This window comes from Pleuronectes platessa, chromosome 24 (genome assembly GCF_947347685.1).
Source record: "Pleuronectes platessa chromosome 24, fPlePla1.1, whole genome shotgun sequence".
Taxonomy (NCBI): Eukaryota; Metazoa; Chordata; class Actinopteri; order Pleuronectiformes; family Pleuronectidae; genus Pleuronectes; species Pleuronectes platessa.
In genome coordinates, this window is record NC_070649.1 from 3,630,423 (window position 1) to 3,657,422 (window position 27,000).

The 27,000-nt window shown below is 44.5% G+C and overlaps 4 protein-coding genes across 5 annotated transcripts; 3 read left to right on the forward strand and 1 right to left on the reverse strand.

Moving 5' to 3' along the window:
* steap3 (STEAP family member 3, metalloreductase) lies at positions 1–5,657 on the forward strand. 2 transcript variants are annotated; one of them, XM_053417232.1, is made up of 7 exons: positions 1–51; positions 774–1,007; positions 1,579–1,845; positions 1,939–2,466; positions 2,557–2,721; positions 3,862–4,098; positions 5,519–5,657. In XM_053417232.1, the coding sequence occupies exons 2-7, from the start codon at positions 789–791 to the stop codon at positions 5,582–5,584; spliced, it is 1,482 nt and encodes a 493-aa protein (XP_053273207.1). In that variant the 5' UTR covers positions 1–51; positions 774–788; the 3' UTR covers positions 5,585–5,657. The 2 variants fall into 2 exon arrangements, with proteins under 2 accessions (XP_053273207.1, XP_053273208.1); XM_053417233.1 differs by lacking the exon at positions 5,519–5,657 and having other exon boundaries at positions 3,862–5,122.
* Positions 5,552–7,216, forward strand: LOC128431034 (acyl-CoA-binding protein). The gene is made up of 4 exons (XM_053417234.1): positions 5,552–5,692; positions 5,943–6,060; positions 6,479–6,541; positions 6,644–7,216. The coding sequence occupies exons 1-4, from the start codon at positions 5,687–5,689 to the stop codon at positions 6,715–6,717; spliced, it is 261 nt and encodes an 86-aa protein (XP_053273209.1). The 5' UTR covers positions 5,552–5,686; the 3' UTR covers positions 6,718–7,216.
* A 549-nt stretch (positions 7,217–7,765) lies between these two features.
* LOC128431070 (secretin receptor) lies at positions 7,766–11,249 on the reverse strand. The gene is made up of 13 exons (XM_053417289.1): positions 11,113–11,249; positions 10,941–11,040; positions 10,475–10,585; positions 10,137–10,243; positions 9,938–10,047; positions 9,338–9,470; positions 9,105–9,258; positions 8,952–9,012; positions 8,807–8,876; positions 8,391–8,482; positions 8,161–8,299; positions 8,035–8,076; positions 7,766–7,951 (listed from the first exon to the last, which is right to left on the reverse strand). Exons 1-13 carry the CDS (start codon positions 11,152–11,154, stop codon positions 7,766–7,768), a joined length of 1,347 nt encoding a protein of 448 aa, XP_053273264.1. The 5' UTR covers positions 11,155–11,249.
* Positions 11,250–12,648: 1,399 nt separating this feature from the next.
* On the forward strand, positions 12,649–25,805 carry cfap221 (cilia and flagella associated protein 221). Its single transcript, XM_053417362.1, is given in 22 exon segments — positions 12,649–12,778; positions 12,894–12,994; positions 13,427–13,513; positions 13,622–13,717; positions 13,861–13,961; positions 14,140–14,243; positions 14,763–14,922; positions 16,245–16,389; positions 16,733–16,850; positions 16,991–17,102; positions 17,332–17,419; positions 18,173–18,262; positions 18,568–18,663; positions 19,837–19,924; positions 20,176–20,264; positions 20,643–20,723; positions 21,246–21,545; positions 21,625–21,710; positions 21,787–21,865; positions 21,982–22,073; positions 25,054–25,146; positions 25,265–25,805. Coding segments are annotated over 22 exon segments (2,463 nt in total). The 3' UTR covers positions 25,392–25,805.
* Positions 25,806–27,000: the final 1,195 nt, after the last annotated feature.

The window sequence follows — 27,000 nt, forward strand, 5'->3', positions numbered from 1 at the left end:
GTGGCCGTTGCGTCATCTTATCAGGAAGCAGCGCAGAGGGAGAAACCCGCGGTGAGTAAACGAGCGTAAACAAGTTGGCTCGACTCTTTAAATTGTAACTCGAGCTAAACTATAACTTCCAAGGGTTTTTATTTCGTGTTAAAGCTGCCGTGGGTTCGCTGGTGTCGCGCCGCATGTGACGGGGGAACTTTACCCGGGTTAAGGACAAGGACAACACGCCACTTGAACCGTACCACGCGAAGCCCAGACTCAATCTGGATTTCATACTTTTTAACATTTGATCGCTTGTCGTTCTGTTTTAATCAACTTTAAATCTTGACCTGAAATTGTTTCCGGATCCGGGGGGTGTTGAGGTAAATTCGGCATAGAAAGTGAACGATAAGTAAACCAGCATATTCATAAAAATCCCAGTAGACTATTTCCAGTGCTGACGTTAGAACCGCTATTGAGGGGATTAAAGGTTATAGAGGATCATGACTTCAGAATTAAATGAACACGTTAAATATGTTGAATTATTTCATTATTAATGCAGAGAAATGGATCTAGGCCATTTTAGTCATAATGAGAATCTTAGTTCTGGTTTATAATATGATTCAGACACAAGCCAATTATAATAAAATACACAACTTAACGTTAAATGTTATAGTTCTTTCAGTAAATGACAAATAAACATCAGTAACACCTAAGAGCTTTTATTCCTCTGTTCTGTGTCTTGCTTGTGAACTGTAGGAACCAACGTGAATAACGTGACCCCCCCCCCTCTCTCTCTGCAGCCCTGTCAGTGCATCATGCCTGATGACATGGCGAGGCCCTTGGTGCGAGGCAGCGGCGCCTCCAGACATCACGAAGCCCTCATGTCTGAACCCGGCGCTCCGGTGATCGGCATCTTGGGCACGGGCGACTTCTCCCGCTCGCTGGCCAGGAGGCTGGTGGCCTCCGGCTACCACGTGCTGGTGGGGAGTCGAAACCCCAAACACTCTCTGGCTCTGTTCCCGGAGGACGCCGAGGTTACACACACACACACACACACACACACACACACACACACACACACACACACGGTGACATTGACACACTCACCATTTAATTACTGTTTTTGTGTCTCTGCTCAGGGTGATAATTATGTCTTTACTCAGACTTTTCCCACTAGAGATAATAGCTGTTGTCTTTATCTTGTATAAACAGCTAATAGACAGTTGCTGTATGGGAACAGTATAAAAACAGTCAGTCCCTCATTTTTAAGGTTTCACTTTCTATATAAGTCATTGTGCAATGTTTCCTGAGGCAGTTTGTGATGATAAATTCATGGTCTTGCAAAATATTTTTTTTTTTAGGTGATTAATGCGGGAACCCAATAAGATCTGGCTGTTGTCTACAATGGGAATGGACACATCAGCATAAAATAAGAAACAAATAAGAATAACAAATGTTTGACAGACTCAAATGCCCAAAAATATGGGTTTAATAATTTTTGGGATGATTATTTATTGATACTTCACTGATAATTAACTCTTTATTACAATGTGCCTCTCACATGCATGTTCTCCTCTCCTGACCCTTTCCCTCTGTGTCTTCCAGCTGACGTCTCAGATGGAGGCGGCCACTCAGGCGGACCTGGTCTTTGTAGCCGTGTTTCCCGAGCACCACTCCACGCTGCTGCAGTTGAAGCCGGCGTTAGCGGGGAAGACGCTGGTGGACGTGAGCAACGGTTTGCAGATCAACCGAGACGGACCCTCGAATGCCCACCAGCTGGCCGATCTGTTTCCAGAAAGCTTCGTGGTGAAAGGGTTCAACACCATATCGGCCTGGAATCTCCAGGTGGGCCCTCGGGATGGAAGCAGGCAGGTAAGGACACAGCAGCAGCTCCTTGTGGGTCAGATTCAATGAGGAAGAATTCTAGTGAGGACCTCTGAACCTCTGGTCAACTCTCCTCCTCAGGTTTTCCTCTGCAGTGACAACCCCATTGCCAAGAACTCAGTGATGGAGCTGTGTCGCAGATTGGGCTTCGTCCCCGTGGACATGGGCCAACTCTCCTCTTCTCTGGAGATCGAGAACCTCCCCTTCCACCTTTTTCCTTCCTGGCACGTTCCTGTCGTCTGCACTCTGTCGCTGTTCATCTTTTTCTACTTGTACAACTTCCTCCGTGACGTCCTGCATCCCTTCATCAAGGAAGGGAAGAGTGTTTTCTACAAGATGCCCATCGACACCGTCAACGTCACCCTTCCCTCCGTGGCCCTGGTGATGCTGGCGCTGGTCTACCTGCCGGGTCTGTGCGCCGCCTACCTCCAGCTGTGGCGGTGCACCAAGTACAAGCGCTTCCCCTCCTGGCTGGACCGCTGGCTGACCAGGAGGAAGCAGTTTGGACTGTGTAGCTTCCTGTGTGCGGCTCTGCACGCCGTCTACAGCCTGTGTCTCCCCATGAGGAAGTCGGCTCGCTACAAACTGCTCAACGCCGCTTTCAAACAGGTGAGAGGGAGAAACTGCATCTTTGTGTTGTTTGCATGGTCATGAGTCACGTGAACCAACCTCTCTTGACTTGGTTGTTCCCTCGTGCAGGTGAAGGCGGGGGTGGAGGACTCGTGGGTGGACGAGGAGGTGTGGAGGATGGAGCTGTACCTCTCCGTGGGCATCATGGCTCTCGGGCTGCTCTCTTTGCTCGCCGTCACCTCGCTGCCCTCGGTGGCCAACGCTGTCAACTGGAGGGAGTTCACCTTCATACAGGTACACACACACACAGACCCACACACACACACACACACAAGGACATGTCAGGTTAATACATGCTGCCAAATGGATCGCAGGGTAAGACACACTCATGAAGCTTGACATGTAGACAGGCAGGTGTCAGGCTGATGTGTCGACAGTTGTTTTCCCACACGCTCCCTCAGTCACACACACATTCAGACATCATGACTCCTCGTCTTCCTGCAGCTGCCCCAGAATTGACATTAAACTTGGGCTGTGACAAAACCATCAGGAGTGCTGTGACTCATTCACTTCCTCCCCTATCTCCCCCCCACCCACCCCCTCCCTGACTTCCTTCATCTCGCCCTCCATATTTCCCGGTCTCGAGGTCCATCTGAGGAGGGTTTTTTTCTTCTTTCATCTCTCTGTAATCCGCTGACAGTCAGATTAGTCATGTGCCGAGACCATACGTGATGAAAGGCAGCTTTCTGCCCAGCCGTGCGTGCGTGTAGCGTGTGCGTGCTTGTGTGTTTGGGCATAAGTCTCATTCAGTATTTACCAACTACACATAGAACTCAACCTTACGTCCCTGAAGGTGGAACCACGTCCACCGACGGGGATGAGAATAAACCCAAACGTAAAAACGATGCATATTGGAAACTGACCTCACATAAATACTGTCACTTTTTATCCAAAGTTTGAACATTCATTTGAACGTGGGGGGAAAAGTTCAGATTTGAACTAAAGTGAATTTCATAATAAACAGTCTATGAGCTCATCAGACCCTCTGAAGTAGTTTGCCTCGGGATCCAGCAGAGGGCGCTCACTGTCAACTTGACCTGAGAAGTGGCTGCAGGTGTATTTTGAATAAGGTGTCGTGTCAAACTACTAGAAAGATGATACAGTTTTACTTGGATGTTTAGGTTTTTTATAAAAACTTAGCTTTGTGGTCAGTTCAGAATAAAATAAGTTAATACAATCATCAATTTATCTGCTTTAGAAATTGCGAAAATTAATAATTGAATGGATGTGTTGTGTCCCTGTAAATATATATATAATAAATACAGATAAGCACTATAGTATATAATCAGATCCTTTTAAACAACACAACTAATCTGAGGAGGTTTGTCTTGTTATATTTCTGTATCAAATACAAGCCCTTCTGTCCCCCTGCAGTCCAGTCTAGGTTACTGCGCCTTGTTCACGGCCACCCTCCACGTGCTGCTCTTCGGCTGGGATCGTGCCTTCTCTCCGGACCAGTACCGCTTCCACCTGCCCCCCACCTTCGTACTGGTGCTGATCCTCCCTCTCGTGGCGCTGCTGGGCCGCCTGGCGCTCTTCCTGCCCTGCGTGGCCCTTCGGCTGCGGCAGATCCGCCGCGGCGGGGGGCGGAGCCAGCCCCTCCACTTCACGGTGAGGGACGGCGACTGCAACGGGCTGGAGGACGTCAGTGATGTGTGAGGGGCTCCAGACGAGAAGGTGGAGGAGTGGAGCTCCCTGTTCACACTCATGAATATCAACTCCACTCTGAGACGGACGATAAATGATTTATCATCACAGGCTCGCTTCTAGTTTACTCTCTAACTAATTCTCCTGTAGAGCTGTAGAGACATTGGACCAGAGCGGTCGGCTTCATTGCACTATGCTTTCAAATGATATGTTTCTTGTTTTCTTTCACTCCTCTGGAGTTTCAGCCGATGACTGAAGAAGAGTTTTAGTTTCTGTCCTAATTTATTCAAATCACTCTCTGTTCCACTTGAAGTGAACCTGCTGGATAATTTATCACTGAGGCAGAACAGCTGAGTTTTAGTTCTGTTCGTGTTTCATCTTCTGATTCAAAGGTTTTGATGCAGTTTCTGTTCGACTCGTACTTCAATCTGATGTTCAGATTATTTACCAAACAGCCTTTTCTCCCGTTTGGTCCAAATCCAAAGTGAAACCAGTCGTGTCGCGTGATGTCACTGTCGAGCTTTATGATCTACAATGTCAAAAGTATGTAACAATCATTCAAACTATTGTATTTACTTGGTTTAAAAAAGCACAATCGTCACTTACAATATTTGTACCATGATATTGAAGTGGTACAAGAAAGATTTTCAAATAGTCATCTGTAATATCTCCGTTTAAACTCCATTAATATTTACATGTCTTTTGTATTGTGAGCGACATCGTTGGACATTTTCCGACCACAAGTGCCCTTAAATAACTTTTTACAGTTTCTCACTGATACGAGAAAACTCCATCAACTCCTTTATTTAACGTGTCTAAGATTATTTTCCTGTGTTGTACTGATCTGTCCAGTGTTCTTGCCAAAGACAACAGTGTTACCTGATTCTAAATTAAAATGTTGCCAGAGAAGTCGCTGTATTAACATAAAGAGATGAATGTATACTAATATACATTTCTAGAATGTAGAATAAAAATGTTTTTTCCCACATTTCTTTCACCATCATATTTTGTTTAACAGTAATTTGTCATTTGAGGCTTCGTCAGTTTTGTGTGAGGATTAAACGTATCTGTGTTTTATTATTTCCAGATCTGACTCATCTGATCGTCTGTGTTTGAACAAGTGAAGCGGTTTTTTAAAATATGTGGATGCTGCCATCTTGTGGCTAAGGATAATATTTCCCTCTTCATCCAAACGTTTTCCTTAACATGGATATATTGCACATGAGTAAATATGAGCTTTTTAACAGTTCTGGTTTCTTCTAAAGTTTTGAAGTAAAAAACTAAGTTCTACAAGTTTCTGTTTTGCATTTTGTGTGAATGTGACTTGTAACCTGCAGCGTTAACTTCAGGTCACACGTGATTATCAGGTATTTCGACTTCCCAGGTGAAGCAGGGCAGGAGAAAGAGGTGGAGTCCTCAGATCCCTAAGCTGAGTCACCACTTTCGTTGATTGGAGAATCCTCCTCTCCGGCTTTGTGCCTCCCTGCGACTCCCAACAGACAAACCCAGCTCTCCACAGGACTAGTAGGACGAGTGTGAACCGACACCTGGAATGACTGTAAGTGCCCGTGCTCTCTTTTCAGTTTAACACAATGAAACTGCTGCTGTGGTGTTATTGAGTGACCTCTAAAGGGAGGTGAACTCCCAGGGACGTTACTGGGAGAGTTGTTGAGCAGGAATGTGTCTGATCCTCTTCACGTGTTGAGTCTAGGCTTGTTTTTTTGACTGTTGAACAATCGCTCTACTTTAGAAATGTGTTTTGAAATCTCCTCGGGGTCTTTTCAGGATCTTTTTTCTCTTCGCACCAGGAATCATTCCTCAAAGCAGTGGAGGAGTCGAAGGTCCTGAAGACGAAGCCTGGAAAAGATGAGCTCACTGAACTCTACGGTTTATACAAGCAGGCCACTGTCGGTGACGTCGACCACGGTGAGTTACTGGGGCTTTACTGGTTTTTAAAAAAGGCTTCTAATGTCGGAGGATTCACGGAGAAACTCTAGAAAACAGATTGTTCCAGTGCCGGTTGAGACAGAGAGGGAGAGAGAGAGAGAGAGGTGCAGCAGATCCGGGGTGGGGCGAGACAAAAATGAGGTCGGACGAGTTTGGTGTCCTTTTCTGAGTGATACAAAATCTGTCTTCTGTCTGTGTATAAGTGATCCACAGACATACATTGAGCTAATAATACATAGTACTTTTAGTCCAGTATCATTTTTTATGCAGTACTTGTATTGCAGTATTTATTTATCATGTTATTGCTACAGGCTAATAGCTCATCTGTGGGGTGTGTGTGTGTTGTGGTATTAAAAAATGTAAAACAAATAACAGATGATTGATTCTACGTTCACAGAGCGTCCCGGGATTCTCGACTTCGTAGGAAAATTAAAGTGGGATGCATGGATTATTCATAAAGGTCAGATTCAAAACAAAGTGTTTTACAAAATCCACTATTAAATAAAGAGTATTTGCATTTAAAACAGTCCAACCAACAGTTTGTGTGTTTCTGAACCAACAGGGCTGACCAAAGAAGAAGCCATGGCCGCCTATGTTGCTGCCGTGGAGAAGCTAAAGGAGAAATATGGAATTTAGCCCTTTTCTCTGCTCTCGTCGTGTTTTATGTTTGCTGTGATATCTCCTGTGTTTTCTCAGTAAACTGGAGGCCGCCCTTAAAGACTGATTTTACAAACTGCTGCAGTTTATTCATGTGTGAGACTTAATTTGTTTAAAAACCAAGAGAACAACAACTGAAGATGCATGTTTTTTTTGAGGAATAGTTGAACATTTAAGGAACCCTCTTTCCTCGCTGCAGGTTTATTTGTGAGTCAGTTTGCTAGTTATACAGCCAACAGGCAGCAGTGAGGGTTTAAATAAGCAGTGAAGAGTCAGCAGGTCAAACAATCCGGTCGGGTTAGTTGTTTTCCATCAGCCTCCACTCTCTGTTGTGTTTCCTTAAAGTTTAATCGAGTCCTTGAAATGCTAATGCAGTGTTTCTGTAGATTTTCATGTATAAACGTTTCACGAGCAGCTGTTCACAGAGATGCAGCCTTTGAAAAATAAAGACTTGATCTCTGGGCCTCACTCGAATTTACCTGAGACTTGATGAATGTCTATATAGGCTGGTTTATCTTTGTTTACATTTTCCTTGGAAATAATTCATAAAAAACAAAGAATCCTATTTCGAGGACTGATTGTATTTCTGGGCGATTCGATCACAAAGACAATCTGAATCTTGCCGGTTTCAATTAATTAATTTACTGATGCATTGGTGAAAGGTCTAAAAATGCTGGAATTGGCTTATAAATATCTCTAAGACCAAATATTCAACTATTTCCATTCCTGCCACTGGTTAAACCCGTTAGAAACACATTGTCCCACACAAGGCCGCAGAAATCCCAGTCGTAATAAGAACAACAGACAGGATATGTTGTTTTCTACTGCAGTAACTTTGACCAGTTCTTCCTTTAATGCGTGCAGTTGCTTACATCAGATTATAACAGAGTTGAAAACCCCAATAACTCTCAAACTTCATCTGCTGTCATTTCAAACATGTCATCGAGAATGAAAATATATATTCTCGTTCTTGTCATAGATAAATAACGAGGTTTAAACAGTTCAGTCGTCCTCGTCCCGCCTCCTGTCACATCTCCAGCGTGTCCACCGGGAGCCCAGCGGGGCCCGGGCTGCCTGGAGAGCAGGGCAGCAGGGTGACCTGGGTGTGGGGGGACGCGCTGTGGCTGATGGAGCCGTGATGCTGCCTGGGCCGGGCGGGCAGGAGCTGAGTGAGCCTCCACCTCCTCCACCTCCTCTGGATCTCGTGCTGCACCTGGAAATTCAAACAACATCCCCAAGTCGCTGCAGGTTATTCAAACCCCACATTTCACTCAGGAGCTGTTCACAGTTTCCTACCTCTCCGTTCATGAAGCAGTAAAGCACAGCGACCGCAAACCCCTGAGAGACGTGGAGGCACAGACAGGTGGAGTCAGTGTTTTTGTGTCTGTCATTATTCTCAGTGAACTGTTTGAGCTGGTGTACCTGTGTGGAGGACAGAGCCAGCTCTGCAAAGGTCCAGATCTTAAACACCAGGCTGCTGACCTCCACGGGCAGGAAGACAAACAGGATGTAGTGCAGACCGAACAGAGCCACCAGGAAGAAGGTGGACTTGATCAGTCTCCTGGGGGAAGACAAGGAAACACTTCCTCATCAGTGATGATGTCTTCTGCTCCTGTACCTTTTAACCCTTTGAGTGTGAGCACCACACTGACTTGTACTGACTGAACTCGTTCCTCTGAGCGTCGGGCATCCTCAGCTTGCTCACCAGGATCCTCAGGATCCCCAGAAAGAAGACCAGGTTCATCTGAAACCATGAAAACCTGTGAGAACACCATGGTTGTTGCTGGTTGTTTCCTCCACACAATACTTCAGCTGTTAAATACACTTATTCACTTTCTTGCAAAGTGTCAGATGAGGAGTTTGAATGGTTAGCTTAGCTTAGCATAAAGACTGGAAACAGAGGGAAACAGCTAGCCTTGCTCTGGTGTCATGTGTTGCACTATTTTTGTATTCACTCCCTGGTGTCCTAATATCATTGTGATGTCCCTGCTGACATGGATGAGAAGGTGAATAAGTGTGTTTTATAAAATGTGAGGTTTTTAAATGAGATATTGATGGAACTCTTTACAGATATGGCCAGAAGCACAGGAACTCGAAGTATCCACCAAATCCACTCATGACTCCTGGTTTCCCAACAGCTGTAAAGTAATAAAACCATTGTAAACACATATATTCATATAATAAAATAAATGAATGACAGATTTTCCCTTTACCCTTCGTCTTCATAGAAGTACTTGGCACATCCCCAGGAGACGATGACAATCACCGGTAAACCTGTGTGAACACAAACATCTGGGTTGAATCCAAACACCTATAAAGTCTGTATTTGCTAGATTGACAAAGTGTTTCCTCTCTCGTGTCCGTACCCCAGCTCAGGACGATGTACCAGACCAGGTGTTTCTTCAGCGAGAAGAAGGAGCGGCTCACCAGCGTGAACAGGAAGTGGCCCTCCACCAGCAGCCAGCTGTAGTTGGCCAGGATGGAGTAGTTGGAGAACATCAGGACGAGCTTGCACGCCACCTGTTGGGGACAGAAGGTGAGCGAGCGTCCTGGACATTCATCAGCACCATCTTATTCTACACTGGTCATCTCCTCATACCGGGTAGTGGTCACAGTGGTAGAGCTCTTCGTCAGTAAACAGCAGAGAGTCTCTGATGAAGATGAAGATGGCCCTCAGGATGAAGGAGAGGAAGAGCTGGATGTGGATGTAGTTCCTGGTGCAGTGGAGCTTCCTAAACAGTGAACAAGATTATTATAAACACACAATATGCATTTGTGTATATTACATCACAGGCAAAATATCCTTTGGTATAGTTAAAATGTATGTTTAACTGAATAAAGATCATCTCCCTAAGATATTTCGTTTTCATTGACAAATCCACATTAAATTCTACCTAGAGTAGATTCTATTTAAAGATGGACGACGTGTCAGCTTCCTAAAAGTGAAGCCAAATCATCTTGAAATTTTTTTTTCATGAAGATCTTGTCTCTCATTTCTTGATGATAAATTCACAAAAATATCAAACAATGCCCGAGCTCACAGTGTTAAAGAAATAGCCTCCTTGTTTGAATCCGCTCTAAAAGTGTCCCACCCTCCCCCCCCCCCCAGTTTTAAGACAATCGGTTCAGTAGTTTTTGCGTAGCCCTGCTGATATACACACAAACAGCCCTGAAGACACACAGCGATAAAGTCTGCTACCTGAACAGACAGAATATGGTGATGGCGATGGTGAGGGAGATGAGGGACAGTGTGTATCCTGCTGTGTACATGGTCTTCACGTAGGAGAAGTACAGATGAGAATCTGAGGACTGAACAAACAGAAACAGAAGGATGCTCTTAGAGGTTCGGCCCGAGGTCAGAGGGGCACATTGGGTAGAAACACACGAGTGAACCCGACCTCTCCCAGGAAGGGGAGCGTCTCGTTGAAGGGGTAGCCACATGCGTCCTCGTGGGGGACCAGCGGGTCCGTCCAGCCGCCGGCAGAGCAGTTGCGATGCACCGTCCCTGAGAAGCGGCAATAAACCAAAAAGCATGAATCAATCACTGTGCTCGTCCCAATGTAAACACAGCAGCTGCACTTTATGGGTCAGTGTTTGGATAAACACCCAGAGTGTGAGAAGGTGTCTCGAAAAACAGATGAGCTCCCTGGGAAATAATTAACCAGTGTGATGTTGTATACATAATGGGTGTGTGTGTGTGTCTCTGTGTGTGTCTGTGTGTGTGTGTGTGTGTCACCTTCTGAATTGAAAAACTCTGGACATGGTTGAGAGACGGTTTCCCCGAGAGAAGCAGGAGGCCAGCAGTTCAGATGATCCCACATTCCTTCACAGTGCACGCTGTGGTTTTCTCCATAGACGGAACAGAAATTACACTCGTGTTAGTCTTATTTGCAGTTATAAATAGATTAAAACAAATTATAAATAAAATAAAAAGCACATTTTGGCTTTAATTTCATGTTTTTAATTTGCAGGGAAAACCAAAACCTGATGCTTTAATATGAAATAACTTCTAAATAACTATTTCTACAAGGTGTACGTCTAGGTGCATTACATCACACGGCCACTAGGCGCCACTGAAACACTGCATCACAGTTCTACAGCTCATTCATAGATTTTCCCATTTTCTCAATGTAACTTTCCACTCAGCAGGAAATCCATTTATTTATATACTAAATTCTAAGTTGCACATTTTCAACCCTCACCTGCTGCTCGGTGTGAGTCGTGGAGAAGAGCATCTCTCAGGCACTTCTCCTCCTCTTTCACGAGGTTCACGTGAGGATGACAACCTGACGAGGACTTCACCTGTGAAACACCAAGTTCAATCCACCTGCTATTATTATATTATATTTCATTAACGTGTGTGTGTTTTCTCACGTGTGGCAGCAGCAACACTCCAATAAGTCCCACTCTGTTCATCGTGTGGAGCAGGTTCCTCTCTGGTCCATGAAGATCCTCATCCAGACGTCCGGCTGCAGAGCTGGAGAACAGTCATCCTCCCGTGGAGCAGACACACGGAGACCAGACAGGTGTCACCTGCACTGGTTTCTGCTTCACAATCTGATGGAGAAGCTTTTATCAGGGTAGATAAAAGAGGAGCATCCTGTCATCCCTTTCAAAATAATACATGTGCTCAGGGGTGGCAGGGGAATGTGCATTGTTGTGAGAACAAAAAACCCATTCATTGAAATAACTGCTATATATTAAATAAATGTTAATTTATATATTTCTGTTAAAAATATATAATAACACGCTGTAAAAACCACAATCCACGCGTCATACAAGTTTTAATTTGAAGGTCAAACAGGAAACGTGAAGTATTATTTTGGTGAAGCTGATTGAGTTTGACGGAACTTGCCGCCGACCAATCGCATTCATTCACAGGACAGTTAGTCCCGCCCCCCCACGTTCTCAGAGCACAGGCATCACCATGGCAGCGACAGTGTTTGGAGCGGAAGTGGCTGAAGAAGAATCTGATGATGCGAAATAAAAAGATTAAAACAACAAACTAAAACAAACCGGAAACACCAGTAAGTTGTTGAGACGCTCAGAATCATATTTCATTTTATTTAGAAGATGATTAAATTGTGTTTATGTTTCTTCTGGTTAAAATTACGCCAGTTTAATGAAGCTAACACAAGGTAGCTAATATTTACTTGTGTTAGCTTAGCTTGTTTGTTTACATAATGCTTTCAGGTGTTTGTCTGTGTGTGTGTGTGTATGTGTGTGTGTGTGTATTAAAAACACTAGCTTTATCCATCTTTATGTCAACAGCATATATATATACGTAATATATATTACATTTATCATTTAAACCATTTAACTGAACTTAACTTGTGAATGTAAAACTGATAAGAAAAGTGCCATTCAAATATTAATTCTTTTCACTGTTATTATTTATTAAGATAGTGAACAGATTGTGGAAATAAGACAGGATAAAACTTTATTGATCCACACACTGCGGGGGGGAATTCAGGTGTTACAGCTGCAGGCAGATCAGAATGAGGAAGACGAGAGAGACTACAGCTGCTGCTCCTTCATCTCCTGTGACATTGTGGTTTTTATTAGATTTACTGCACTGCTGAGTTTAGTTGTTTTACTCTGAAAGAATAACACTTACTACTTAACTCCACCCAGGCTTTATATACAAGAACAGCTCAAAGTGTCATTAAGGAGAAGACTTCCTCGTTGTCAGTTTGCTTTGATATCCCAGTGTCATTGGTTCATGATGTCAAAAGTGAACGATTTATACGATCTGAAGAGAAAGTGTTTGTGACCAGAACAGAGGTATTAGTGTGTCTGTAGTGATAGTGACAGCGCCACCTACTGCCAAAAGAAGTGAGCCTGGTTGTATATCTCCTTCTCCCTGGTCGTCTCCCTCCCGAGGAGCTGACCTCTTCTTCTTCTGCCCAGATGGACGTGGCCCTCCCCGGCCCTCAGGCGCTCTCGGAGCCCCTGAGGAGGGGGACCCCGCTGCCCCTGAGCCAGCTGGTGGAGTCGAGCCGGAGCAGAGCCCACGTCCCCAATCCTCTCCTGGAATCAAGTACGTACTAACAGAGGGGCATCGATACCGGTGTCTTCACCTCCAGCTGTGAATATTATATTATAACAAAAAGTTATTTAACGTCAGTAATTCTTCTTTGTTGTTTCCCAAATAGAAATCTATGCCAAACTGAAAAGCAACAGCCTGGTCCAAGCTGAGCCTCCGGAGCTTCACTTCAGTGGCTTCGAGCTCGGGCAAGATTACGTGAAGATTCTGGTGAGGGGGGGGGGAAATACTGCTGAGGTTTTCATTTCCTGTGTTGTTTAACCAATTAGTCATTTTAATTTCCAATTCACAGAGTAAAGTAGAACGCTGATTTACTGCCTGTGGGCTTTATTTGTCATTACTTTATTAAGGGTTCGTCTTAAGTGTGGAATACAAATAAACACAAACAATTAATACCAAAAACACAGTGTGTTACAGTAAGATAGTTTTAATGTGTAGAGTATCTGGTTGGAGGGGAAGTTTTCCTTGTACCGAACCTGTGATGAGTCTCAGTGCTGGAGCTTCATCAGCATCATGGTCAGGGTTTATCAGGGTGTCACTGTGTCACTGTGTCCTGTACAAGATGCAAAGATGTAAACATCAGGAATATGGAAACATTTTTGGATTGAGAATCAAACCTTCTCGTCTCCTCCTCTTCCTCAGAAACTAATCAACGTCTCCTCTGAAGTTCTGAATATTCACATCATCTCCACTCAAACCAGGCACTTCCAGAGCACTTACACCAAAAAGGTATTTCCCCCTCCTTTCATTCCAAGTCACTGACCTGAAAATAAGACTAAGTCATGAGATGTTTGTTTGTGACGACTCAACCGTGTCCCTGGTGTCTTTCCTCTGAAGTGTCGGCTCGTCCCGGGTCTCTCCTACACGGTGAAGGTCGGGTTCCGTCCCGACGAGTGGCGGTACTTCTACGACTGCGTCCGGGTTCACTGCGAGGTGAGGAGCCGGCTGTATCACAAAGGACGTCAACACCAACTGAAGCTATATCACGTATCATTCACTTATTAACTCCTGTGCTTCTTCCATCTCTTCTTGTCATCTCCATCGTGTTCATCCAACCCGCCTGCACGCTCACCAAGGGGGAAGAGAACCTCTTAATTCCAGTTCATGCTTACCCCGTCATCGACGACCTGCACATCCCTCCGCATATCGACCTGCCAGCCGTACCACTTGGTCAAAGGTGTGTGTGTGTATGTGTGTGTGTGTGTGTGTGCGCGTCTGACCTCCCATCTGCCTGAGGGATTTCCTGTCTCTTTGTATTCTTCCCAACAACCAACCATGCATCCATATGCCCGTTGGTGTCAAACCATAAAAATAACTAATATCTACTTTTTTTCTCCATCTCCCATCATGTCCAGTGTAACCAGTGTGATTCCCCTGAGGAGCGGCTGTCCCATTGACTTCGAGTTCCAGGCGTTTGTCCTCCAGCCCCATGAGGCCTTCTCCGTCCATCCCCTCGCAGGTGAGGGACGAGTGACACCCTTCTTTTTAACATTATACATTTGTTTTTCCCTTTAAAGATTAACACACTGATATTCTGCTTCAGGGTTTTAAATGGATAAACAAAGTTATTTTTCCAGGGATAATTCTATTTTAAGCCGGCAGATTAAGAGCACGTCCCAGTCGGGGCGGTGGGGGGGAGCTGTGTTTTCTCAAAACCTCGCACAGCAATGAGTTGTGTATGAAATAAGTCGGCGCGGAGCTTGAAGGATGCGTCCAGCTTCCACCCGCTGACATCAAGGTCTGGGAAGCATCATAACACAAAGCGGAACAGGCTCTCAGGACCTGACTTACTGCTGCAGCACAAACCTGCAGTGACCAGAAGAGACACAAACCAGTTTCTGCTTTTAGATTATTATTATGTTTCTTTTAGCTCTTGTCCTTTTTTATATACGCACAAAAAAACACTGAAGCACACAGTCAGGATCCACAAGACAAATCCCCACAACCCGTTCATCCCTGTGGTTCTGTGTTCCTGCAGGCGTGATACCAGCCAGCGGCGAGCTGAAGCTCACGGTGACCTTCAGTCCGCTCCGTTACGAGACCTCGCAGGTCACCGTCCAGCTGGTGGTCTCCCAGTTCAACAGCAAGCCGTTCCTCTGCACCATCACTGGGAGCGCAGTCCCCCTCTCAGGCCTCAGGTAATCACAGCACTTCACTGTTCAGATGGGAAATCACTCTCTTCTCCATTTCCTCACTGTGGCGGGTTGAAGGTGAACAAATAGCAGAAACCATTATCACGTCTATAATAATGAGAACTGACCGGGATTATTACGGTACTGTCTAAAATCATATCTACCATTTAATCGGCTTATCTATAAGGTCTGACTAAAAACAAACATAATAAAGATAAGTACATCTCAGTTTTGTATCACCAAGTTTTTAGTTCCTCATTCCGATTCAGGTTCAGCTTTATTTTTAGCTTCCATAATATTTCACAAATATATTAAAAATATACACCGAACAGAAACATATCTTTTTTTTATAATTGTCCTTATCCTCATTTTCTGTTATATGAGTTTTACATAATTTTTCCAGTATTTGACTCGACTAAATCATAAAATTCTAGGTTGTGTAACCAACCAGATCCTATATATATATATATACATATATATACGTGTGTGTGTATGTGTGTGTGTGTGTATGTGTGTGTATAAAATATAGCTCTGTACTGTGTTGCTTCTCTGAGTTTTCTTGAGAGTAAAGTGGAGTAATGAAGTTAAAACCTTCTCCTCCTCCGCAGCTCTCACTTAATTCCTCCTCTCAGGTTGTGTGAGCAAACAACCGAACGTATTTAAGCTAAAAAAAAACACGACTGGAGTCAGAGCAAATTGCCCCGTGTTCCGATTAGAAGCTCCCATTTGTTTTTGTTTTTTTCCAGCTGGTATAAAACCCGATGCTTAATCCTGTTCCCATGAGAAACAGGGGGCTATCCATCACATGGCAGCAGCTCCAGCCACTCCACTGTCTTCAGCGTTATCTCGACCAGAAGTTAATAATTCATGAAAATAGCTGGGTAGCTGCTGCAGCGATATCAAGATGGATAAGCCACCCGATGGATGTTTAGCATATAAAACATTCTCCCTCTGTTTGTTGTTCCCCGCAGTGAAACCAAATAAAAGATGAGCTCGGTGGAAGAGAGAGATTATGAAATATAAGCTACAGGCCATGTTTCTCCAGCTCAAACCAGTGGCCACTTGTTGCTGAGTCTCCCCTGACTTATAGAAGCTGGTTGAAATAATATTCCAACCACAGTATATAGATAATTACTTCCACTGTGTTTCCAGTACCTTTAGCTAACCAGTTAAATAACAGGCTGTCATATGTACAAATCATTTTAATCTGATCTCTAGGAAGTTCGGTTTTTATTGATTGTTCGGTGAAACAAGGGTTTTCATATCGTGTCCCATCTTGTGTTACTCCATCTTGTTAACCGTTAATTATGAATTCCTCTGCATGGCAGTCGGCTGGAGAGGAAGTTGACTCACGGAGTCGAAGCGCCTCCAGAACTCAAAAGCCCGTCGCCTCCTGCCCAGCTGCCTCCTGCCCAGCTGCCTCCTCGGAGTAAAACCAAGAGCAGGTCGACCAAGGAGGGCGACAAGTCAAAGGTCAGTGTGTCGGTCAAAGTGGAGGCGGGTGTGTTTCAGGGTTTTAATAAGTGCAACGTAAAATATGTTAAGGGGACTGTTCTTGTTTACTCTTTGAATTGCAATAAAATAAACCTTATTTCTGATATTAAAAGCCCTTAGGTTAGATTTGACCGAAGAACAACACAAAGGTGAATTTTATTGATTTACACTTTCTTTTCCACAAAGGAAACGAGAATAATAAACTTCATTTTGCTTTGTAAACTGAATAAAACGCTTTATTTTGAAAATCCCTGTACTTCCACTACCTGTCATTTCCCATTATCTTTCATTTCTTACTGGTGCGTCCTCTCCTGCCCTCCAGTCCCTGAGAGATCTGTCTGCACTGAAACCAGCGGTGGTAGACGCCTCAACCCCGGCAGGCGTCGCTAAGATGTTGATCAAAAACACCAATAAACTCAGCTCCAAGGCCCTGAAGGAAGGTAGAGGCAGCCCCCCGCTCTCTTATCTGTGTGTCACACACCTGTCACCTCCTCCATCCTGCTATATCCTCTTGTTTTCATAAGCTGCAGTGAAGTAAACTGCATTTCAGATTGCCTCATACATCAATTCTTCTCTGCAGCCATGTCGTGTGGCAGCCTGGACGCTCTGCAGAGCCGGCAGATGAAGGAGGCGCTCTTCGTGAAAAGGTTTCAGCAAAACGTGAAGGAGGAGCAGGCCAACCACTTCAGATGGTAGAAATAACCTTTGACCTTTACTGCTCGTGGATGTTTGGATAGACAAAGATCCATGTTGTACACACTGCTCAAAACAAACAAGGGAATCAATGTGTGATTGTGATTGGGAATCAAGTTCAGCTGCTTTGCTGCAGGTGAGACAGAGGGAGCAGTTTGACATGTAGAGGCCACAGACAGCTGCCTTTCTTTAGTTGTGTGTTTTAATACGTCCTCTTCTTGTCCTCAGGCAGGTTCACCTGGGCAGGGACCCCGTGTCAGGGCACAGCAGGAGACAGAGGCTGGAGGAGAGAGAGGCGGCGCTGCAGGAATACACAGTAAGACCGAACGCAGCAGGAGGCAGGATATTGTTCTTCTTGTTGTGTTTCCACCTTTGTCATCGTCTTCTACACGTGCGTGCGTGTCTAAAAGCAGCTGTAAGGTGGATATGGAGAAACTTCATGATTCATAGGGGAAGAGGTTACCAAGCTGTGGCCTATTTTTCCGAACCTCGTTTTTTTTTTTAAAGCCTACATTTGTGTACAATGTGCATTCCAGTGTCATCACCTGCCTCCTCTGGCGCCGCGCTGAGCTCCACCAGGTGAAATAACTCACTGAGCATCTGTGACTGAGATGCAGACACAGCCAAAGTATAGTCAGCCTTGAAATATGAGCCTGAGTGTCCTCAGAAAAGTTATTTGACTAGTCGACAGGACTCTCACAGACACTCTACAGCACTTCCTCCCCCACCTCCTCTCCCCCGGCCTTGTTTATAAGTTGTGTACACAGACACGCACACAGTTTACAACCTCATATCACCACACTTGTGGTGTTTTATGGGAACTCTGTTGTTTTTATGACGGCAAGAGCTACTGTCCTCTTCTATACGGGTCTTGAGTGCAGAGCAGAAGTTAAACAAGCCGCCTGATAAACCTCCTTCCTCGGCTTTTGCATCAGAATTGAAAATATTTTTAGGGCGTCCCATCCCATTTACTCCCGTTACAAAGAGAATTTTGATTATTAGCATTTAGCTGGTGTGTAACAGCTGGAAATGCAATACAGTGTGTAATGGGTGTGTGTGTGTGTTGTAGGTGAAATGGAAAGATGGACGCCGAGAGGAGAAGTTCCGAGCTCGACAAACTGAACTTTCCACGGCTCATATTCTGCAAGAAGCTGGACAGGTAAATCTCTCCGTCTGTACGTTTACTTTAACACACGCACAATTCACTGAGGTTCCCATCATCACCACAGTAATTATACATTTTGTGAGAGGACTTTGTGTGTTTTTTATTTTTTTACACATCACAATCTTAGTGTAAAACCTCTTTGCTGCTGCAAAGACTGAGCACAGTGTTCAATTCCTCCTAAAGATACCTGTATTTAAATATGACATTTCACTCTTTGGCTCTTTTCTCATGCGTTTCGTGTAACGCTGTCGAGTGAACCCTGGACACTCCTGAGTAACTGTCTCTGTAATGTCCTCCAGGTCCCAGTGGGAGCCCCATCCTTCCAGGTGTCCTCTGGTTTCCAGTGGGAGCTGAGACAAAGAGCCCTCCGACCATTCCAGGAGGCTGCACGCAAGGTACACACGGCCAAGTCCTGTGAGGCCTCTGAGGTGCATGTACTGCTGCACTCATGCGTTAGCATTTGCTTTGCTTGTGAGATGCCTGACACACTTCCTGTCCTCCCTCCGGAGAGGGACCAGTGTCCCCCCGGCCCTGTCCCTTTAGTCCAGCCATGTGTAAACTCCTCACACTCGATGTATCATAGTCTTTTACAGTACAGTCGATTTTTTTTTCCGGGGGGGCAGTGCCTTTCAGTAAAAGCAGAGTTTTCTCACGAGGCCTCTTAAAGCCACAGGAAGAGCATGCGTCTGTTTTCCTACTGGAAACAACGTGTTATAAAAACCAGTGAGATGACCTGATGGGAGGTGACTCATGTTTGGGAGCAGGAAGGACAGAACTCGTTTTACACTTCTTATTTACACGTACAAATGAAAATGTACGTCTCAATTGTTATGAGTTTTTATCTTATAGAAAATCTTATGAAGTTTGAAGCAGATAACCCTCTGGAGCTTGAGCATATATAAAACTAAGCTTATTTTCATGTTTAAAAGTTAGAAAACTACAATTTCATTTTAACTGGAGCTCATCTCTTGACTGTAAATATTTGGGCATTAATCCTGATTCTAATGCCTTGATTTGATAAAACAATTATTACACACGTCATTGAGGAGAAGCTGTGTTTGCAGTAATAACCACAGGAGCTGTGGGAGTTGTTTGACCAGCGGATGATATTAATCCTGCCCCACGGAAATGAAGTGTAATCTTGACCTCATCAGAATTATTCATTTGATAAAATGTGGAGAGTTTGCTTCAAGTAAACACCGACACAATAAACCGCCCGGCAGACACAGAGACAGAGATATTTCATATTTATCCTACGTTTATTATAGAATTGGAATAGATAGAGTAGGTAGAATAGTTAAGAATGACTGAAGAGACACAACAATCCCATGTTTAGCTTTTATGGCTTTATAATATCTCCTGACAGCCTCAGTCACATGCAGGGAAAACTAGTATTACTCTCCACATTCTTCTACTGCCTTTCAAAACTATTATTATTTGTTTTTAATAACTCCTGCTGTCCACTTCCTTTCAGTTTCTTCTTTTTTGTCTATATATCTAGTGTGGGCTCATGTTTCTCTTCCAGGATGAGAGGTGGACATGAATGATAGAATCTCTCTTTCTCACAGGTCGGGTTCCGCTGCCGCATGAACAGGAGACTGGCGTGTTTCAGGAAGCTGGCGAGCGCCACGAGGCTCCTGCCCGCGGCACGGAAAGGTTTTGATTATCCAATGATCTGCACATTCAGAAATAATCTCATTATGCCACATGAGCAAAGCGCGCTTCATTGAATTTATTCCCAGAGGTAAAAATTGAAATGAAATCCCCTCCGGTTGTTATGAGGCTCTGGGAACATATATGCATATGACCTCGGGAGCTGGGCTATTTACGGAGGAATTTAATTTCACTTTAAACAAAGTTTCACTGACCTCAACGAATAAATAATTTTTTTTATCTGTTTGCTTCAGGTGAGGAGAAGACGAGCGAGGTGAAGATCTCACCAGACCGAGTCTTCCCCTTTGCCTTTCCCACTTTCTGTGATGAAGATGACCCCCTGGTGAGGATGTTGCATATTTAATGTGCTCTTATAGGAAACTGTGAGAATACAGGCTTAGGCAGACCTTGTTATTTATGTTTGAAGTAAATCTGCTCAATAACTTAGAAGTAAAACTCAGTTTGATAAATCCTGATGTGGAGAAGATGAGCAACAACCACATCTTCTGTCATCTGTGTCGTCTGTTGTCCTGCTCGCACAAACAATCTTTCCTCATTATTTCCCCTGAAAGACGTCCTTGTGATCTAACTGTGGAATCAAAGAGGAAGCTCCGGTTCCTGCGCTTAGATTAGATCTCTCCATTCCCCCGATGCCCTGCGGAGAGGCCGCCTCTGCGTTCAACCCAACAAATGACACCATTTGTCTCCTCCATATCCGCAGGCTCACGGTAATTTGGTCACGCTGCCGGCGGCTGCTGTTGATGTGCCGGTGACAACACGTATTCCTTTCTTCAAGCTTCAAGTGGGTATCCGCTGCAGCACCTGCTCGTCTCGGCATCATTTACCAATCAACATGTATCTTCCCTGCAGCAGCGGGGGGGGGGGGGACATAAAGACATATTGCTGCGCCACTTGTACATTACCTGAGTCGAGGCACTTTCTACTTCTACTCACGTACATCTCAAATGGAATTATGGGATTGTTTTCAACCTGTTTTGGCCTTGAAGGCCTAGAAAATACTGCTTCAATAAACATTTGTGCAGCAGACATTATTTCTTTTATTCTTCTCAATCATCCTATGATCCCTCAGATTTATTTTATGACGAATCTGTTGGTATTGGTGTAGAAAATCCCATAATTAATACATGAATTCAAAGAGTAAACAGTTAAACTAACACTTTAAATATCTTTAAAACGTTAAAGCAAGTAATGTATTCGCAAAAAGTTTGAAAGCAATATTGTGCTAATGGAGTTTCACATTCACTAAGATCACATCGTCTCATTTGTTCTGATGTTCATATTAAATCCTTTATTTATTTGCCAGGTTCCTCAGCACTATAAGCTCATGGGCTACCGGCCTGTCTCATCCTGGGAGGCTTTCAGCTCGTATACACCCCCGACTTTGGCTAGACCACTTCGCACCGCACCTCCGGTAACTGTGCCTTTTTATTATAGACAAATATAAATTCATTTAATTTACCACACACTGTTAATGTGTCTGGTTGTGTCGTCCCAGGAGGAGAAGGAGGTTGAGGTTATTGAAGTAAGTGAAGCCGCCTTCCTCAGCTTCACTGCTCCCGACCATCTCCTGCGACCTCTTCCTGCAAACCCTCTCAGGATCTTCGTAAGGTTTCTCATTAATTCCCGTGTTTTCCCCCACATGCCCCTAACCCATTCTCACAGTGATTATAATGTTGTTCTAGAACCCGGCTCCGGGCCTGCAGGCTTACAAACCCACCCCCAAATACCTGGAGAGCGATCTGGAGTTCCACCTCTGCCCTCTGCCCAGGTAAGAACAGTCATCCCCAGGCCATCGTCCATCTTTCTGCTGAGCTTCAGAAGATAAGAGTGTTTCTCCCACGCAGGCTCACCGTCCCTGAGAGCAACACGAGTGGCACCAGAGCTCAATCTCTGCAGGATCAGAAGGACTTACTGAACCACAAGGTAAATCTACAGACTGTGAATGTCTTCTGAAAGCTTTTACTTACTCGAACCTGTTTTTTTTATCGGAAAGATTTCTCGAAGATCTCACATTAATTTGTCTCCTTCACCAACCACAGGAAGTGATTAAAGGGATAATGACCTGGAAGAATTTTGATCCAATGGCCTTGAAGTTTCTGTCCGATTACCCCGCCCCCTCCAGCAGCCGCAGGTAGGTCAGAGCGAAAATAGATTTGTGCTTTACCTGAATCATAAAGTGACAGATTATAAAAGGTTTTATGATAATGTGAATGCACCTTTCACCGGCCTGCCTCTTTAGTGCTGAAACAGACTTTACTACCACCTACCACCTGTGACACCTTTCGTTTTGCTGAACAAGACTGACTTAATGCACAGAGTGGTTCCCATATTCCCCCCCCCCCCCCCCCCCCCCCCTGCATTAAGACCCTGGGAAACTCCAACTGGAGCATTGAGTGAGCAAACAACACTCAGCCATGTTTACAGACGGGAAAGTGTCTGTTGTTCACTTCAGTTTGCTTCTCATAGTTTCCAGCTCTCTGAGGAATTTGAACTAACGACCTTCTAGTTGCAAAAAACTGCTTCTCCACCGTTAAAATATATCAAACGTGATTATGAATCTAATTCACGGTTAAAATCCTCCTGAGAGTTCTGTCCCCAAACTTCAATCCTTCACAGAAGGAATTTGCCAAAATGCAATTGCCATCATGGCCTCTGGCTTTGGCCCTAAAGCCCCGTGCACAGTTTGTGGAGGGGGACTGGTACAGAGGGAATGAGCCAACCTGCTGGGATTGGAACCACTCAGCTGCTGGGCAGCATGAGTATTTAATAGCTTGGGACTCCACTCATCATCTCAGATACAGTTTTACAGAAACATGACTCCTCGAATTAAACATACTAGGTACGAGTCTCACACGCCTGCTCAGCTTCTTGCACCTGCCATGTTGCGTGATGTCAAAGTGTCTCCTTGTACAACATCAAGTTGAACTCATTTACAATTCATGGAGTTGTGCATTTTTTGCTTAAATCAGTCTTCCTTTTAGATTTCACTAAATGGTTCTGATTCCATTTAGTTTGAAATAAACTTATTTTATCCTAAATACCACAGTAAAGATAGGATACTGTACAAACAGTGCTTCCTGTATTCAGCATATTTCCTCTTATAGTTTCTTTCTTGATCACGATACACATGATATTTCAGCAGTTGTGGATTGAAGTGATGAGTTTATGTTTCTGCAGAAATCAGACTTGGTTCTACTTTGTTTTACTAAGTTCTGGGAAACCAGGATGTAATCTTGAACACACAATCATTTCAAAGTTTGAGAACACTGAGGAACTTAATAGTTCTTTCTTGGCCTGTTTCCCATTCTTTCAAGTTGCATGGCAAACGAGTCTTTGTGCAATACAACCAATTAACCACTTTACTAACCAATTAACCAATTAACCCAACTGTACAGTAATACAACTGGATCAGTAGTTGTGTATATTATTTGGTTTAAAAGTTATTCTTCCTTCTCTCCTGTACTACTCACACCTCTGAGAGTCTCGGCCAAAGGAAGGCAACGAGCCTCACACTCACACTGACTTATTCAGCCTTTATCCTAAATGGACAGTGAATAAGTTATGATATTTGGTTGTAGTGTATTAGTGAGCGCAGCATGGAGCTGACTTGGTCCATTTGTGGGCCACTTTATGCTCCCCTCTGCACCCTGTCACAATAAATCAAAGTCAGGTGGTCGTGACCCTTTTCCAGAACATGATCTCATGTATATTGTATTTTCTACGATAGAATTTCTGCTTTAAAGATAGAAAGATGAGTCTTCTTTTGACATGAGGCCCTAGTTATTTGACCGCGATTTTTCAACCAACCTTCTCCCCCCGCCCTCCTGTCTCCCCCCCCCCGCCCTCCTGTCTACTCCCCATCTCCCCTCACCTTCCCTATCTTACATAATCAGGTGCCTGGCGTGGCAACATATTCTCTTTAAGCCTGTCAGCACTGATCTGCAGCGTAACTGTTGTTTGTTCAAGCGAGAGATGACTCTCCTCCAGCCTCCCTGCTCGCTCTCATTAATTTTCTATCATTTCCTCACCGGTTACATCCACAGTGTCTCTGCTTATCCGAGCAACATGATTTATGTCTGGTAACCACGATAGCAGATGAGAACAAACCGGACAGCAGGATTAACAGAGATGATTTCCTTGGACAGCGTGTGAATGATTTAAAAGCACGGCTGTGTCTCAATCGGCAACAAACAGCAACTCTGTAGGTGCAGAGTCTGGTTGTTTTACAGCTGCACCGCTGTGAACTGCACAAACTCGTGAAACTGCAAATGAAAAAAACTGAGTTGGGTTAAAACGCTCACTGCACTGTTTTTACAGCCGAGTAGCTCCAACCCCCCGGGAGCTGGATCCCATAAGCTCAAACTCTGCAGAGTTGAGGTCTCAATATTAGATATGTATGTGACCACCATGTTGTGACAGGTCCCGGCTCATAGTGATGCTCTCACTGGGAATCTGTTCCTGAATCTGCTGCTTCCCTCGACTACACAGAGCTCTGCAGTGTGTTACAGGTTATTGTTGCTCCTTCTAGCTGCTCAGCACCAAAAACACACACACACACACGCGCACAGACACCCACACACAGACGTGGGGAGCAACTGGATAGAGAACAAAATGAGTCATTTAGCTGCTAAAGAGCCAGACGTTTCTCTTAGGAGTCGGTGGAGACCAAAAAAGGAGCAAAAAGAGATTGAACGTTGGCTCTTTAATTGCCAAATGATCAGAAACATGACTCTGAATGAATGTTAATGTTGCTCCTAGATTACTGGACGTGTCGATAAGCAACTGTCTGCAAGCAGGTCTGCGCTGCTATGCTTCTGCCGATATTAAAGCCTCCTCTAATGACGCCACAGCTCAGAGCGGCGCTGCCTCCAAATCCAACCTGTGGCCCGTCAAGTGTTTTTAAGACTTTTTTGCCTGTAAGTGGTATCGGCTTATGCTCTGGAGTATTTTTATCATTCCTCTTCAAACTGCGATTTCAAACAACCCTAAGCCGAGCTTTCATCTGAGTAAGACGGAGCACGTATCTGACCATTATCTCCATTTGGTGATGTGTGGTCTGGGTCTTCAGGGGGATAAAGCAGTGTGTGTGTCTGTTTGTGTGTCTCTTATAGGCTCGTGGATTACAACACAGACATACTTCCACTCCAAGCGCCTCCTCTGCTCACAGCGCTTCCTGACAATCTGACATCGCTAATGGACAAACCGTAAGCACACGTCACACCGCTGACACTGTTGATGTTCACATGACGAGCTCCTGCTCTCAGGTTTCGGTTAAGAGCCGTGATGCTCACATGGTCTGTGTTTTGTTTTGTTTGCGTTTAGGTGTGAAGACTCGGGAGTCCAGCTGACACCAGAGATGATCAGAGCGCAGTTCTTACCCGGAGAGGCCCCCAAGGGGGGGGGAGCAGCAGCCAGGTACAGTGAGTCCACTGGCATGACGTCTACGTGACTAAGACAAAGATGATTCATACGCTCGCAGGGAAGAGACCGAAGATACATCGAGCTTTTAGCTAGAACGTTTGTTTACCTGAAGGAAGCTCTTACTGTGCAATAAAAAGGATGAATACTGTTCAACACACACACACACACAGACACACACAACACACTGCTGATAGTGGAAAGTTGGAGTGGGCAATAAACATGTTGTACTTTTAGTTTTCAGAGGGGAATCACTCAGGATAAACCAAACATGAAATTAATTAATGTTCTTAGTGAGTTCCTTGTTCAGGAACAGTAACATCATCTGCTGTCAAATAGATAGATAGATTAGATATAATAAATAACAAAATGTGAAAGTATTTTCATTGTCTTTAAATATTAATGGAGATTGTTTCCAGCGCTGCACAGTTCCAGAATAATAAAATCCCCAGATATTGTATTGTTGAGAAGTTGTAGTAAATGGATGCAATAATTATTTTTTACTTTGTTTCACTAAATGGCAGTTTGTGCTTTTCAACCTTTTAAAATAACATTTTATCATATTTTAATAAATGATGAGATTAAACTGACTCGTTTTAATCATGTTTCTTGTGGGACTTTATAACATTTAAAGGTTTTTAGTAGAACTAGGATCTTTCTTTCCACTGCTGAGTGTGTGCACCTCTCCCCCCGGTGATGTTGAGCTGCTCTGTCGAAGCACTGGAGGAGCTGGAGACCGGGCGACCCGCAGGTGTGAGTTCCACCGGACGGGAGAGAGAGAGTGATGAGCCGGCCGCAGCGACCCCGGGTCACCGGCGGAGCTGCTCCATCACCGGGAGACGACTGTAAATAGACACAACACCAGCACTCAACACGAGAGAGACACACGCAAACCTTCACTTCTGTCAAATGAAACCTGGATACGCTCACGCCCACCCACTCTAAATTACCAGTAACCCCCCCACCACCCACCCAACCCTCCTGTTCTCTTTCAAAGCCTGGATGTTTGTTATCCCTCCACCCACTCACATCCACGCACAAAGCACAGCTACAGTGTTTTCTAACGGGCGACATCACATCACTGAAGAGTGCATCAATTAAAAATGATAAATCTGCATTTTCATACAGTCGTTGTATAGAAGCAAAGTGTTGTTACACTCAGAACCATTGAACCTTGTGTTGCAAGCACTTAACCTCTGGTGGAATACATTGGCCTTGGTACATGTTTCCATTGCACTATAGTGTTAGTTAGTATTTACTGAGGTTGTGTCGCTAGGAGGGAAAAAACAAAAACCTGCTCATCCTCGACTTCACTCCTCAGTGGAGCTGACAGGCTGAAGTCTGCTCCCCGCCCCTAGAGGGCGCTCCGACTCTATGGGTCTCTCTCCAATTAGAGCAGCTTTTCCACATGTATGTGCCCTTTACTCTGTGTGTGTGTGTGTGTGTAGGCTAAGTGGCAGTGCACTCTAGAAAAATACAGTACATTACTATACAGTCACAGAAAAGGGGGTTTCAACAGGAAGCCTGTAGCCCCCCCCCCCCCCCCCCCCCAGTCACAATCCACCGGTGACAGCAGAGGGAGGATTTTAAAGGACGGTGCACTTGTTTTCTATATCACATCCTGAATTATTAACTTTAAT